Below are 15,616 nucleotides of genomic sequence, written 5' to 3' on the forward strand. Positions count from 1 at the left end.
AATGTTATAAATATATAATCAATAATAATATCTCCATTACAGCAACATCCATAAAATAAATAGTATACGCCGAAACCAAATAAATGAGTTTAACATAGACGAAAACAGATCAAATCACTACTCTTTTTTATTTTTTTTTATTTTTGATTTATCAAAACTCCAATATATTTGGATTATAGAATGTGTGAGATTCTTCAATGGATAGACAATACTTAAATCAAGCATTGACGGAGCTAGAAAAGTTTATTAAAGGGCTAATAACTGAAATAAGAAATCATAGGGGACTAAAACATGTAATTTACATGTAACGTATAGTTAAAAAAAATAGTAAAAAGAAATTAAGAAAATCATTTTTGAGGAGGGACTAAATCCCCACTTAAACTTCATAACTTGATTGTAGTTTCATTTTTTAGGAGGAGCTTAAACCCTCTTAGCTAGCTAGGTTAATGATACCAAGTCATGTAATGAGAATGTATCGTAAAACACCTATCCAAATAATGGTCGTACATGATCGTAATTTCATTGATTTAGGCCAATATAGATAAAGTACACGGAATAATCTAATCGCTCACGGATTATGACGAGGACATATAAATGGCTTCAAGGATCGAGACTGATACTTGAGGTGATGGTGAATGGTACTAGTTGTAAAAGTAAAATCCATCAAAAATTGACCGACGATTAGGCATATTGAGTACCAATATTTCGAACTGCTAGAAGTAAGTGAAACCGTCCCCAAAAATTGAGCCAGTTGGTCAACATCATTGCTAGACGAAGTTGAATAACATCATTCATATCTCGTTTTTGGACCTCAACATATTTCACGTAGAAAAAAAAATTGTAGACAATCGTAGTATTCATCTAGTGGTGCTATAGATCTACTTTCGTTGTCATATCCAATTTATAAATGTTGAAAACATTTTTCTTCAACAAATACTAATAAATTTATGTTATAATAATAAAAGCTTGAAAATTAAAATTTGAAGTAAAATAAAAATATCAATGCTATTGGTACAAAATGAAAATGAAAATTTGTAGAAAAATTAAATAAAAAATTAAATTTCAGGCTATAATAAATTAAAATAAAATATTTTGATTGAATTAATGTCAAATATAAACAATTACAGTGTTTACGGCTCGGTCTTACTACAACCGACAATGATAGCTAGTTATTAGTTATTACTCAAATTTTAACGGAAAGACATACTATATTTATTAATAGTCAGAACAAAATAAAACACCAAATAATATAAATTATTTGTTAAAAAAAACTATAAATTCTTATCATGGTTTAAGGCCAGTCATAATATATGTCTGAAACAATACAAAACATAGCCCTCTAGCTTTGTGATTAACTAACCATGGTTGGCACGGTGGATTTGGTTAACCAAAGATATAGACTGATTAATCAATTCATTATTCACTAAGAAAGAAAAGAAAAAGTATTTCTTAATATTTATTTTATAAAAGAAATAGGAAGTAAACCGGCAAAAAGCAGAAGTCATTCAACATTGGGTCCCCTTGTCGCGGCAAAGCCCCGCAAAATCTGTGGATCTTAACCAAAGTTTTCTTTTTTTAATATGTCTTTCTTCAACCATAAAGTAATGGAATTTTTTTTTTATTATTTTCTTTCATTTAATTACTTATTTATCCTATTCCAACCGTACCGGCAACTATGATTCCTCTGCCCGAACTCTCTCTCTATTTTTATTTTTTTTGTAGTGTCATCTAATATGCATAAATTATACATGATCGATATACCTAATACGTACCATCACATTCATATTGGGTGACTTTAAAAATCCCTATCAAACTTGATTTTGGACCATTATATTCTTTTCCGTGGTCCAAATATTCACCAGTTGATTGAGATTTTTTTCTTTTCAGATATTTCCATTTATTCTGTGTTTTACAAATGTATTACTTAAAATTCCTTTACCATTAGAAGTTTTCATTATGACAATATTTGATGATTATCTAGGTTTGGATAAATTATTGGCCAATTTTTGCTTACAATATCCTCCTTTATATACATCATTAAAAATGGCTATTATAATGTCTTAATAAAATTTCAGTATAATTTAAAGTCATTTTCAAGTCATAATCTTATTGAAATAGTGCAATCTAAAGAACGGTCTAAAATTTTACGTCGTCGAATCTATTAGCGTAGTAGTCTAGTAATATAATGGTGTAATTCGACAATTTTCTAGTAGTTTTTTGTATTTTAGACCCGTAATTTTTTGTGTTCACGTTTATATAATATCCATTTCTTCTCATTATAGTAGTGTAGAAAGCCATGTAAAGCTTAGGATAAGCATTTGAAGGGAAAAATAAAATAAAATATGGATAAGTTCAATCAAATAGATAAATTTTGATTGGTTGTGCACTTTTATCGAATTTTAGTTGGTTGATTTTAACATGGTGGAAGAAAAACCACTTTAATACGGACTATCTATGTGAACCCTAAATGAATGCTTTTTTTTTTCATCAAACCTAATTGAATTTGATGAAATGATCCACTTTATTTTTTATTGCAATACATGTTGCGTCTTTATTGATAGTGATTCGATGAGTTCTCCGTTAATTGTGCAAGAATTTCGTAGTTGAAAACATAATCATAGTGTATTATAACTGCTTTCATTTTCAAATGCCATTATAAGAAAAGGGTCCATCATAGCAATAATCAAGTATTGGCAAGCATGGAAAAAGAAAGACGCATACATAATAATCTATTTCTTATAATAATAAAAAAAGATAAATAATTGGAATTTCTATCATTATGTTTGGGGTACAAATTTTTTTATTAGTTCAATCTCTGCTGTCCGTCCTAAGCTATTACGCTAGTAATTAAAATAGAAGAAATGTTGGGATTTAGACGAGCTTGCGTGAAATAAAAACATTAATAACATTAATAATAATAATAATAATAATAATAATAATAATAATAATAATAATAGTAATTTTGTATTTATATTCTTCTAAAAAATACCTAACACCAAATTTGGTCAACACTAATTCATGGCTTGTGGATAATTCGACCGGAGCTGCTGAATGCGACTTTGGATGAAACAGTCGAGACAAGTATCGAGAGTTGTCACGAGCTATTCTTGACAAGATGGGAAACATGTTTTTGCATTGCCTCCACCACGCTAGGATGTCGAGTGTATTTTGTTTTATGGAAACAAACCGTGACGTGTTGTATAGTGCGATCTCCTCATTGCTAGCCGAATATTGAGATGTTCACTAGGAAGTTAGCAATGGACTTGGAGATCTATGCACACATCTTACGTGTTGATAGAGTTGTTGAAATATGCTTGTGCTTGTTGATTGGTTACGTTGCACTCAGTGTGTTTCATAATAAGGAAATTGAGATAACAAACAATAGGCTCCTAATCCTTAATTTGAATGCACTCGAAGAGTCCATGTGATGTCTCAAAGTCACTTAAGAATTCGCTTAAAACAATTTAAATCCTCCGCCAACTAGTTAAGTTAACCGTGTTTGAGTTATTTTAACTTGGGTTCGTTATAACTTGTTATGATGTAATAACATTTGCAATCATTTTTTTTATTATTAATTTAAAAGTTAGATCAATTAAATTGTGCTCATATCGATCATTTTCTCTCAGAGAGCCAGAATCATGTCCGATTTTGGGCCGCCCGTAAATACTCATTCCTTCAAACTCAACACTACAGAAAGGCAGTGTGCGCAGATGGTGGTGACGACAGATTGCATCGCGGTGGTTAATACTATATGAGGCGAAGGTCAAATGTTATCTCCTTTTGGCTTACTTATTGCTGAGTGTAGGGAACTATTATCGAATTCGAATAAAGTTAACGTTGAGTTTGTTAAACGATATGCGAACCGTGTCAATTAAAATCGTGTCAAGCATGGGTCTGCTCCTGTCAACCTTTGTAGACTGTTATCAGTTGAAATGGGGGAATAAATCCGAATTTTTTTGTCTAAAAACAAAAAAAAAAACTACAAATAATTGTCGAGTATTGAATGATAAAGTGCATTCAAATGTCTCATAAATATCAATGCAATGTATTTCTTATAAGTTTTTGATAATCATCCACCTTTAAAGTTTAAACTAGTTTATAAGTGCGAGTTAGACTCACACTTTAAATATGTTCATGAAGTTTAAAACATCATATTAAGTTATACCAAACTCAAGTTAAACTAACTCAAATGAGGTCAACTTAATTAGCAAACTATTTAGTGTCATAATAAAGCGCGCGCGAATCTCCTTAAAAGGAAAAAAAAAAAAAAAGCGCCGATCTTCTTAGGTGATTAACATAACTCGCTAAAAACGCCCAAAACACGAGTTGAATAGGCATTGTTGTTTTAAGATTTAATTGATAAGTTCAGCTACATAATTTCAGTAAGAAAGAAACAAAAATGATGTACAGTGTACCACATACTTCCCCAGAATTTTTTTTTGAGAATTGCACAAAGCTTTCATTAAAAAACGGGTAGAATACCCATCGATACAGACGAATAACATCTTAGACACGACACAGACTTAGATCGGAATGAATCTAACACTAAGTACAGGTGTTCGCTCATATTGTGCGTACTTCCAACAGAAGGAAGAATAAAGAACACACTCAAAATCGAGCACACATTTGGCTCTTTCGATAAACCCATAATGGTTGATGGAAAGATCCAAATGACCGCGGTCCGATGACCATGAAGAAGATGACTCTTCAACCTGCATAGACACGAATCTAACAGGAGATCCACACTGGGATGGTGAAGGACGGCTATTCCGCCTCCAAGAAAACAAAACAAACATATTACCAAAACCAAGTCTTAAAAAACAGTAAATTAAACAACCAGAAAACAAAAGGAAACTCAGGTATCTCGTGACGACTCGCTCAGAACCACCGACGCCAAAAGCATTCCCCGGTGGGTGAGCACGAGTCTGTCCCGCAACTCCGAGAGAGGACCCGACCGAAGGACTTAATACTAACCGACGCGCGAGAGTAAACTTAATATTTCAAGTTACATGTAAAATATTATATATATATATATATATATATATAATACTTTAATTGTCCTCGCATGCATGAAGGACTGTAAATGGTCGACAAAGTAAGAAAAAAAAAATCAATGAATGCTTATTGTATTTCCATTTTCCAATGGGCAAAGCAAAACCACAAAGCAAATATTTGATATCTGACACTTTACTGCAAACACAAAAGGGTATGTTAGTCATCAACAGTTTAAAGGGTAATTTTGACATTTCACCCCAAACATCTTTGGTTTAGTATACAAACTTTTCGTCAGTGACTAATAATTACTCTTTAAACATAAAGATAATCATAGAAGAAACTTTAATTTTTATTTAGTTAGCAAATAACTTTAAATAATACAATAATTAAGAAGGAAGGAAGTTCTTTGATCGATCGATCGATCAATCAATCAATCAAGACTGGATGGCTCAGATCCAACTATTTTAATAGTTTCTGGTTTGATTCGATTTCTGTCAACGAATATATCATTGTCCTTATATAGCTACTAAAACGGAGAAAAAAAATTCATGAAAAAAAAGTATATAAGTCGTATATTTATTCTCTATTTAGTAATGTTCTATAGTAGTTACAATAAGGATTTGCAGTTCAGAACTTCAGAAGCATTACTTTTAAAAAAAATATTACTGCAATTGTTTTAACCAAATAATTAAATTTTTAACGATTCAATTTTCCGTTATCAAGATATTTTTATTTCATATTCAAATTTTCTAATCTGATCTCTTTTGCTTTAATTAGCCGCTGTGCTTTGTCATAATTAAACAGTTTCACGAGGGGTAGGTTAGTAAATTCACAACAAAAGTTTTATTCGCTGGTGAGAAAAAAGTTCCTAATTAAAAAAGTCACAAAAAAGTAACCCAAAAAATTCGACAAGCTTTTAGGGGTAATATTCCTGTTTTAGCCCCAACACTTTTCCGCTTTTTTTTAAAATAAAATATAATATATTTCAACAATAACGACAATATAAGCAATATAATTAAATAAGAAAAATGGCTCATTAAATAAACACAGAAACAGAGCGTTTGTTGTTGTTTTGTTTATGTTGTTTAAGAGACAAAGCTCCTCGGCGAACTCAAGCAAAAGCTAAACCCGAAAAATAAATAAGAAATAATTAAAAAAAAGGTATTTGTTGCTTTCTGTTTAATGGAAGGAACTTAAAAACTCTCAAACTCTCTCCTCTCTCTCTCTATCTCTCTCTCTCTCTCTCAGGTGCACAAGCTTTTCTGGATTTTTTAGCTGGGAATTTTCGAAAACAGCATTTTTCTCTCAGGTACTTCTTCGCATTATTATTTTTTTGTAATATATTTTGTTTGTTGAGCTGGTTGCTGGGTTAAACATGATGCTTGACATTTCTCTATTTTTTTCCCCTATATTTTATTTATTAGAAATTTGTTTGTTTGTGGTTTCTCTGCAGATCTCTTAGTCTTACCTTTAGCTGTGGTGAGTTTTGGATATAATTTTTTTTTTTTTTTCTTTTCCATTTCGTAAATCATGAAGTTTGCTTTGTCGCTATGTTTTCATGTTTCTTGAGATCTTTTAAGCATCTATTTTCTAGCTTTTTTATTTTTATTTTTTGTGGATAACCTATTTCGCGTTAGGGAAAAATCAAAGAAAGGGTTTTATACGGCAACGATCTCTTATTATTTTTCTATTTATTTATTAAATTCCAATAAAACTTCGACTATGAAGTTCCTCAATCAATGAAATGTTTTTAGCAAATTCCGGGCTGAGTTTGACCTTAAATTTCTTAGCGCACACCATTTTTTTTTCTTTGGGAGCCTTTACTCTCTAAAGATTTTTTCTGCATTAAATTTGTTTTTAGACTTCACTTTGTCTCTTTGACTTCATTCAATTATAATTTTTCTCTCTTTATTTTAATGCCATTGACCAATTTTATCTTACACAAGCCTTGAATTTGTTATAAAGGTGTGTGTGTGTGTAACCAATTTCCAAAGACCAAAGTCAAACAATTTGTCCGATGTCACCACCGCATATCTGTGACGGAGGCGGCGGCGGAGATGAAGTTCGGGTTTCTCCGGCGGAGCGAAACTACATGGGACTGTCGCCGGATTGTTCGTCGGTGGACAGCTCCGGCGGAGACAACAACCTGAATCTGAAGGCGACGGAGCTGAGGCTGGGACTGCCCGGGTCCCACTCGCCGGAGAGAGAGAAGCAGCTCTTTCCTCTGATTCCGGTCGTCTCCGGCAACAAAAGGGGCTTCTCCGACGCCCCCGGAAAAGCCTCCCAAGAACGATCCGGTCCCGCCAATAACAACACCAACGCCGCCGCTCCCGCAGCAAAGTATGGATATTTTAATCCTTTTTTTTTTTTTTTTTTTTTTTTTTTATCTTGAGTGCTGATTTTGTAGGTTTTGGGTTTCACTAAGATTAAATATTTTTACAGGAAGGGCTAAACTGCTACGAAGTTAATAGTCCGAGGACCATTTTGTTCATAAAATAGTTTAGAGACCAAAATGTCATTTCCGTAATAGTTCAGCCCTTATTTGTGCCAAGTTTTTTGATGAAGTAGACTTAAATGGCATGAAAAAATCGGTAGTTTGAAGATTATTTTGCTCGTAAAACTAGTTGAATGACCAGAACATGAATCGCCGGTGATAGTCAAATGTTAAAGATGTTTTGAGAGTCATTTAGGTGTTGGGTCTTGCTAAGAATTAATATTTAATACTACAAAGCTCATAGTTTGATGACACTTTTGCTCATAAAACCAGCTTTGAGACCGAAATTTTCATTCGCGTAATATATATATATGTTTTTTTTTTGTTTAAATTGTTGTTAGGGCACAAGTTGTGGGTTGGCCTCCGATCCGAGCATTTAGGAAGAATTCGCTGAGTGCGGCGTCAAAGAGCAACAAGGATGAGGCGCTTTATGTGAAAGTGAGTATGGACGGAGCTCCGTATCTCCGAAAAGTCGATCTCCGAGCCTACAATGCTTACCAAGACCTCTCCAAGGCTCTCGAGAACATGTTCACCTCTTTCACCATAGGCAAGTTTTTTATTATCAAATAAATTTGACCCTTGAACTAATGTGATTCGGTAGGAAAGCTTGCTTCGAAGGTTGAACTATATCGATTTCGCACTAGTATTGGTCCTAAAGAGCTTGAAAAAAAAAAATCATATTACAAGCTTAAATAGCTAGATTATTGTAGATATTCCATCCTCTGTATAATGATCTCTTAGAGTTGATTGTGTTGGTGTTGAGTGTTTTTTTTTCTATATATTTTTTTTAAAAAGCGATATATTAGTAAGGCATTCTTTAAAGGTTTTTAAGTTATTTAGGGTGATTTACACTATTCAATGGTTCAAGGGTAAATTCGATTGAGAACCGAAATGCGACTCGGATACTAGTCCGAGGATTGTTTGTGCAAAAACAGAAAAGGGTTCGAGATTCGATCCGGGTGTTCGTGTAATTTCAGGGCAGTGCGGGTCCCACGGAGGAGGTGCGGGCAAAGAGAAGCTGAGCGAGAGCAAGCTGAGAGACCTTCTGAACGGGTCGGAGTACGTTCTCACTTACGAGGACAGAGATGGTGACTGGATGCTCGTCGGTGATGTCCCCTGGGAGTAAGAAGCTTCAATCAAACACTTTTCATTTATTTACAGCCTTGGAAGTGATTAATAATCATATGGGATATTTCACTTGCTTATATTTTGATCATTTATTTAATCTTGTACAGAATGTTCATCGAGACGTGCAAGAAGTTGAAGATCATGAAAGGTTCCGATGCCATCGGCTTAGGTACCCCTTTTCTTTCCCCTGCGCATATATTTGAAATCTTTATACTTGTTTCGTATATCAAATGAAACTCGTTCCCGTATCCTGGAAAAAAAAAAAATTACATGAGCAAGTATATATATTTTTTTTCTCAGTTTTAGTGCAAAGTTCCCGAATTACTACGCAGGTGATATTTTGACCGTTAACGTTTTTTTTATTGTTATTTTTGTCTTGTGGGAAATGATCCTTAAAAGTACTTATTTTGTAGCGTTTTAGTCCATTTCGTGAAAAAAATACTTATTTCTGACGATTCAAGTCTAAGGATCATTTTCTCCGAGACTTTTTGTGCTACATCTTGTTTTCATATCCGGTATTATGTGTGATATCGTGTTGACAAATATTTATGGCTTTGTTGTATTTATAGCCCCGAGGGTGGCGGAGAAATCTCAAAACAGGAACTAAATAACTATCGAACCTGAAACTAACTAGTTTCTCTCTGGCTGAGTGTTTCCCGAACCTGAATCCGATGGCCTTCTCAGCTGGTGTTACCGTTCAGATGCGTGTTTAAATCGATTACATTTTGATTGCGCGAGAAAAATGTTTTTTTTTTTTTTTTTTTTTACAGAATCTTGGAAAAAAAATGTTATTGATTTGAGATAATTACTAATGTTTGTGGAGTTTCTTTCTTTTCATAATCTCTCTCTCTCTCTATATAGCAGCTACTATGTTACTGAACGAAGTGTTTTGTATCAGATGATATGATGATTGAAGATGTGGATATGTTTGTTGTGTTTGCCTACGATCTTTCTTATATTATGTTGTTCTACTTTTTTTTCCTTATTTCTTGGGAAAATGTCGTCTTTGTTCTTAAAATAATACGAGGATACTCGATGGAGCATAGTCCTAGTGTAGGTATATTAAAATTAAAAGATAAAGAATGATAGTCGGGTAAAGTATAAAGTCTAGCAGAATTTGTAATTTTTAGATGAGATAAGAAACATTACTATTAATTTTTTTTTTTTACTTCATTATATATGTAATCATATTTACAGTTTTATATTGTTATAATGTTTTATAAATTTTAGATAAATAATCACGTCCATGTATTTACTCGTGTAAGTTGACGTTAATATTCACCATTTTATTTCAATGAAATGGTAAATTAAAAAAAAAATAATGAGTTTTGTATATTAATGAGAGATTTTTTTTCCTTTTGAATTATTTTGTATTATAAAGTGATAATTGATGTTTGATTAGGTTAAGAAAAAATATTAGTTTTTCATTAAATTTGAGGTTGTCACGTGTTTACTCATTACCAGAACGGTCTAGGTACGTACAGTGTAACTACAATGTAACATTATGTATTGTTGACTCCGAAAAAAAAAAATATAAATAAGTATGATTTCGGAAAAATATTAATTATTTTTACCGTTATTAACTCTTTCATAAAGCTATATGTTTCATTTTATGTCGATGGCCTTCTTTTGGGCTCCTAAGTGTAAATAAGATTTTGGGATATCTGACTGGGCTCAATGTACGCTCTTATTTAGGCCAACATTAAACTTTTTGATAATGGTTAATGCCAATAAACTTAGAGGAAATTACAATAATAACGTTTTAAAGTGTAATATATCCAAAAAAAACTTTTCAAATAGTGTAATTCTTAAAAACATAAACTAGAGCCCAAAACAACAGTAAAGAAAAAAAAAATTAAGATTAAGATTAATAGCTGTATACAACTTAAAAATATTATATTCGTAATAAAAATTTTAAACATGCTATTTTTAGCTAAAGTACAAAATAATGGGTAACAAAAATAATTACCACATAAATATAAATTTATGTCAATTTCAAAGCAATCCATCAAGTATAACAATGAGCAAATTACTCTGAAAATTTTCTTAACTTCTAGTTCGGTAAACAGTTTGGAAGTACACGGATCAACCTCAGGAAGTTCTTGCTTTCGGGAATTTCCGCCATTGCATTCTACGTTTTGTGTTTCTCACGTTTTTCACGGCAAATGCTAAAAATAATATTTTTTTTCCTAGCGTTTTATACATTTTTTTAGTTTTTTCTTGTGCGTTGGAACATAAATTTCCTTTTTGGACAATCGGAAGTCCGGTTCTTAACGGCCATAACCTTCCATTCTAGACTGGAAGAGGTGTTTTGCCGAAATCAAAAGGCATGTTCTGGTCGAATTCCCAACTTTAAGTGAGGACCAAAGAGGATAAATACTCTCTTTAGAATTCGAAAACAAAAAGTTATATTCCCTTAACAAAAATTTTTTTAAAAAAAAGACAAAAAGTTAAACTATTATATGTAGGGTCCATTAAGTATACATCCATATTTATAATTTTACATTGTTATATAGCCAACGTTTCATAAATCTTAGATAAATAGTCACATCTATTTCAATGAAATAACAAATCAAGAATACCACGTCATTTTAATTGTTATTTACTTAAGATTTACAGATCGTTGGTTATATAGTAATCTCAAACGTTTTAATTGGTTACTTACTTAATATTTTCTTAGATGTAAGACTATATTATCATTTACGAATCGTGGACTGTATAGCAATCTCAAGTGCCCACGTGTTTAGTCGAGATAGTTATTGAAAAGGAAGAAGAAGTTTTGAAGTATGTGCATACTGCAAATGTTTGGTTTATTCATCTTCAAGTAATTTGACTAAGAATAGGGATATAAAACATTATTGGGGTGCATATAAATATAATATGTATAACTCACTCAATCAAATAAAAATTAATAATTGAGTGCGGCACATGGGCAAAGGTAATAATTCATCAAGCTTTCATTTAATATATTCGTAATCGTAAGTATCTTGTAACTTTTTTTTTTTTTTTTTTTACTATTATTATTATTGGAAAGAGTATTGGTTCATTTAAGTGCTAATTTAGACTTGGATAATGGAAGCAGCCAAATTCTTCACTACTAATATTTTTCCATTAACGCTCATCATACCAGGCTCATCATACCAGTGGTTAGGAATATATTTCTCTTAATTAATTCTTTTACTTTCATTTTTTCTTATTATATATAATTCCCTCAAAATATTTCATGTTTCCATATAGTTGTACATGTACCATACGTCCACAAAAAATAATGCTTTCCAAATAATCTACAATAAGAAAAAGAAAGAACGTGTGGTTAGCTTTTCCCATGTTCACCATCATCCTTCTCTTAATAAATTTTCCAAAGCCCTCCCATGATCTCCTCTCGAAATAAATTATTATTGCTATTTTTCCAAAAAAAAAAAAAAAAAACTGTATACATGACTAGTAAATAGTCCTTGAAAAAACAATGTCAATTGAAAACTATTTCCTTGTCATGTTTATTGCTTAAAGCAATTCTAATTAACATCATTTCATTTTCAAGTCCACTGTTCCTGTTACTTTATTATGCTGTGAACTTTTTAGACCATTTTCATCACAAAATAGTTTCCAAGTCTAAAATTTATATATATGTAAATAAATTACCCAGGAAATCAGTCAGTTTGTCATTTTTTGTGCTCAATTATTATTTCTACTACTATTTAACCACGAAGTTTTATCACTGACTTTGAATCTGAAGATATAGATCTCATGCAATATTTTCTTCACTAACCATCAATTTTTTTTTTTTTTTTTTTTGTTGTAAATATCATTACAAGATCAATAACGAAAACATTTCATCGCATATATAAAGCTTGTCTGCTTCCTGAATCATAGCACTTTATGAGATCTATAGCAGTACCTCAAAAACATAGAATAGTTTTGTGCATTAAGTTTTTCTAATTTTTTTTTTTTTTTTTAAATTGGCATATTGATTGTTGATGCTTGAAACGAACCACTTTGTTTTGGCTAAAAGCTCAATAGATTTTGCACCTGAAGAGAGATCTCCGGTAGTGGACAAAATCATTCTAAACTTGTATTTTAGCTCTTACATATATTCCAATTTAGCATTATGTTATCATCCAATTCGTACATTGATGCAATATTTAAAAAAAAAAAAAAAAGATGGTCATTGTATCCGATGTCGACAGTTTATAAACTTGATTATTGTACCTTTTGACTTTTAATTCCTGCAATATTGACACTTTTAATTGGCAACTTGGCACCACTACATAGATTATATGATATATATATTTTATTATTATTGTTATTATTTTGTCCAACTGGTTATTTGTTTTTTTCCCTTCTTCTTCTTCTAATAAGTGGTTGCTTAATCATATGATATTTGACAATAAATAAATCCCCAACCTCTGTTGATAGGAACTTCTATTCTTAATTCTAGATTCTTTGACTAATTAAGAGTAAATTCCATTATGTAAGATAGATTGGCTTAAGGTCAAATTTTGATTCCATGTGTATTTTACTAGCTACAGTAGTAATAAATTTATATATAAATAGTCTAATATTACATCAATCCAGTTCAACACTTGAAAACCTTTTTATTATAAAAGCATAAATATAGAAGAAAACAAACTAATTGATGGAGTAGTTGGTAATTTAGAATAAAATAGCTATACATAACAACTAAGTAAATAATAACGCCGATAGTACAAGAAATCTAATATTAAAAGAAGAAAAAAAAAACCCTCATATATGCGTTCATACGGTTCACTATGTTTTATCTTTATTTATTTATTGATATTTTGGAACTTGTGTTTAGTGGTTTGAGAAAAAAAATATTTACCTGTTTCAATGATTCCATTATCCAGATTCCAGAGAGCCCTATTTTTCACAGCTTGATTTGAAATGTATTCTAGCCAGGACAATGATAAGACAATCATGTGGCTAAAAGATATATAAGCTAATTTCAGCAGAATAGTGATTGCAGTTACTAGAGGTAAAAAAAACAGTAAAATAATTGATGCAAATAGTCACCTCTTGGAGATTCCTATCTTTGTTTTTTAACATACAATCATCTATATTAATGAAAAATAGGTTATTTTTACTGATTGGAAGATTGATTAAAGTTTAGGGATAGCAATAGGAAGTGTACCTAAAACAAATATTATTTATTTAATTTACTTTTTGCTAGACGTCTAGTTATGGTTTCATAGCCTCTCTTTTTAATACGTATTGTACCTTTGTCGTCCTTAAAAAAAAAAAAAAAAATTAAAAGTATAATCATGAGCCCTAATCCATTGAATCGTGTCACGGTTTGAAACTTTTTCAACCATCAAAATTTGCCCAAAATATTATATTAAAAAAAAACTCCACTATAGCTCGTAGTGCAGGGCAATGACCTTAGATCTGTCTCATTATTGTGATTAGTGAGATATAAGCTATCTAAATTGGATTTTTCGTGAGGAATTTCGACTCTTTTAATTTTTTTTTTTAGGAGTCATATTCATGTTCCTTCAAAGCAACAACTCACATGTAAGTGCTGTGAATGTGACATTTTTATCATCATTAAATCATCCCAAGAAACCCTTTGTAGTCACATTCATGTTCCTTTTTTTTCTCTTTCTTTTCTTTCGGCTTTTTGGAATTAAGTTAGATTAAAGGAGGACAATATTTCAAATTCCAATTCATTAAAAAAAAAAAGTTAATGGATTAAGACTTGTACAATGCTGGTAAAGTGAAAGAAAAGGAAGTAGATAGTTAAGGGACTTGGATGGAGAAATATTAGATGAAAAAAATAGATGAGACTCATTAAGTTCTTCCGTCTAAAAAATGTGATGAAAATAGAAGTTAAAGAGGACTTTTGTTCACTCATACTCATACTTTTCGTACCAGATTTTAAAATAGTACGTAAAATAGTTATTCTTCTAGATGCACACACACACACACACACATATATATATATATATATATATATATATATATATATATTATTACTTCAATCAGATTAAATGACTAAAAAGATGTTTTCGTTTTATTATTTTATTTCCTATTTTTCCCCTTCTCTTTTTGAAACCCACATAGGGTTAGCCCTTCTCTTTTTGAAACCCACATAGGGTTAGAGATGGTTATTTTTTTTTTTTTGGGTGCAAAAATGTTCACGTTGAAACATGCATGTGTTGAGATATTATCCACTTATGAATCTACGATATTCACCTTCTTCTTTTTTTAATATCTTGTAAAAATGTTCGTTTTTGTAATAATTTATATATAGGACTAGCAAAGAGCTATTCAAAAGAGCTACGTAATCCAGATTAAACATACTAGCGAAATATTTAAAAAGAGTTATCCAAAATTAGAGCCCTACTAGTTTAGGTTTCGTTCAAAATATCGAAAACTGTTGACCTAGTTACGCAACTGATAGTCAGCAATTATTCCTTAGTCTTTACTTAATAATCCTTTTTTTCCTATCAACTTTTCTTATAAATTATAATATTCTAAAACAAGTTTGCGTATGCTTTTCATGAAAACCTTTTCCCCAACGTCAAGAGCGAGAAAATCACATGCATGCATGGTGACATCATCTTATATCTTTTTTTTTGTTCAATACAAAATTTTTCTATATATTTCATGACCAATAATAATTATAATAACACGCTTGTATATGAAATGAAATTGAACAAGGTAGAAAGAATACAGCTGTTCAAAACGTACTAAGCTTATGAGAACCACAAAAGGAGAAAAAATGATTGCACTACTTGTTGACCCCTCTATTAATAATGACTCACTCTATTGAGGCTCAATCAATTATGAAAACACAGCCGTTCAAATGAAAACGACACTATATATAGCAGTTACGTATGTCCGATACTTTGCCACATCGCTCGCCCATGCACTTGATCTCACTCACATACCAATTAATACCAATCTAGCTATCCAATTCATATAATTGTGAGTACACGTGAGAATGCTGATGTGGCGTGGTTTTTAGATTAATAACTAACT

The 15,616-nt window shown here is 31.3% G+C and overlaps 1 protein-coding gene across 2 annotated transcripts; it reads left to right on the forward strand.

Moving 5' to 3' along the window:
- The first annotated feature begins 6,040 nt into the window (after window positions 1-6,040).
- On the forward strand, window positions 6,041-9,561 carry LOC149399023 (auxin-responsive protein IAA8-like). Of its 2 annotated transcripts, XM_089612138.1 has the most exons (7): window positions 6,041-6,304; window positions 6,449-6,474; window positions 6,961-7,335; window positions 7,831-8,036; window positions 8,467-8,611; window positions 8,725-8,786; window positions 9,187-9,561. In XM_089612138.1, exons 3-7 carry the CDS (start codon window positions 7,013-7,015, stop codon window positions 9,222-9,224), a joined length of 774 nt encoding a protein of 257 aa, XP_089468264.1. In that variant the 5' UTR covers window positions 6,041-6,304; window positions 6,449-6,474; window positions 6,961-7,012; the 3' UTR covers window positions 9,225-9,561. The 2 variants fall into 2 exon arrangements, with proteins under 2 accessions (XP_089468264.1, XP_089468267.1); XM_089612141.1 differs by lacking the exon at window positions 6,449-6,474.
- The last annotated feature ends 6,055 nt before the right edge of the window (window positions 9,562-15,616 follow it).

The sequence above is a fragment of the Urtica dioica genome, chromosome 4, assembly GCF_054948205.1.
Source record: "Urtica dioica subsp. dioica isolate 48M chromosome 4, U.dioica_male_clone48M_v1_H2, whole genome shotgun sequence".
Classification (NCBI taxonomy): Eukaryota; Viridiplantae; Streptophyta; class Magnoliopsida; order Rosales; family Urticaceae; genus Urtica; species Urtica dioica.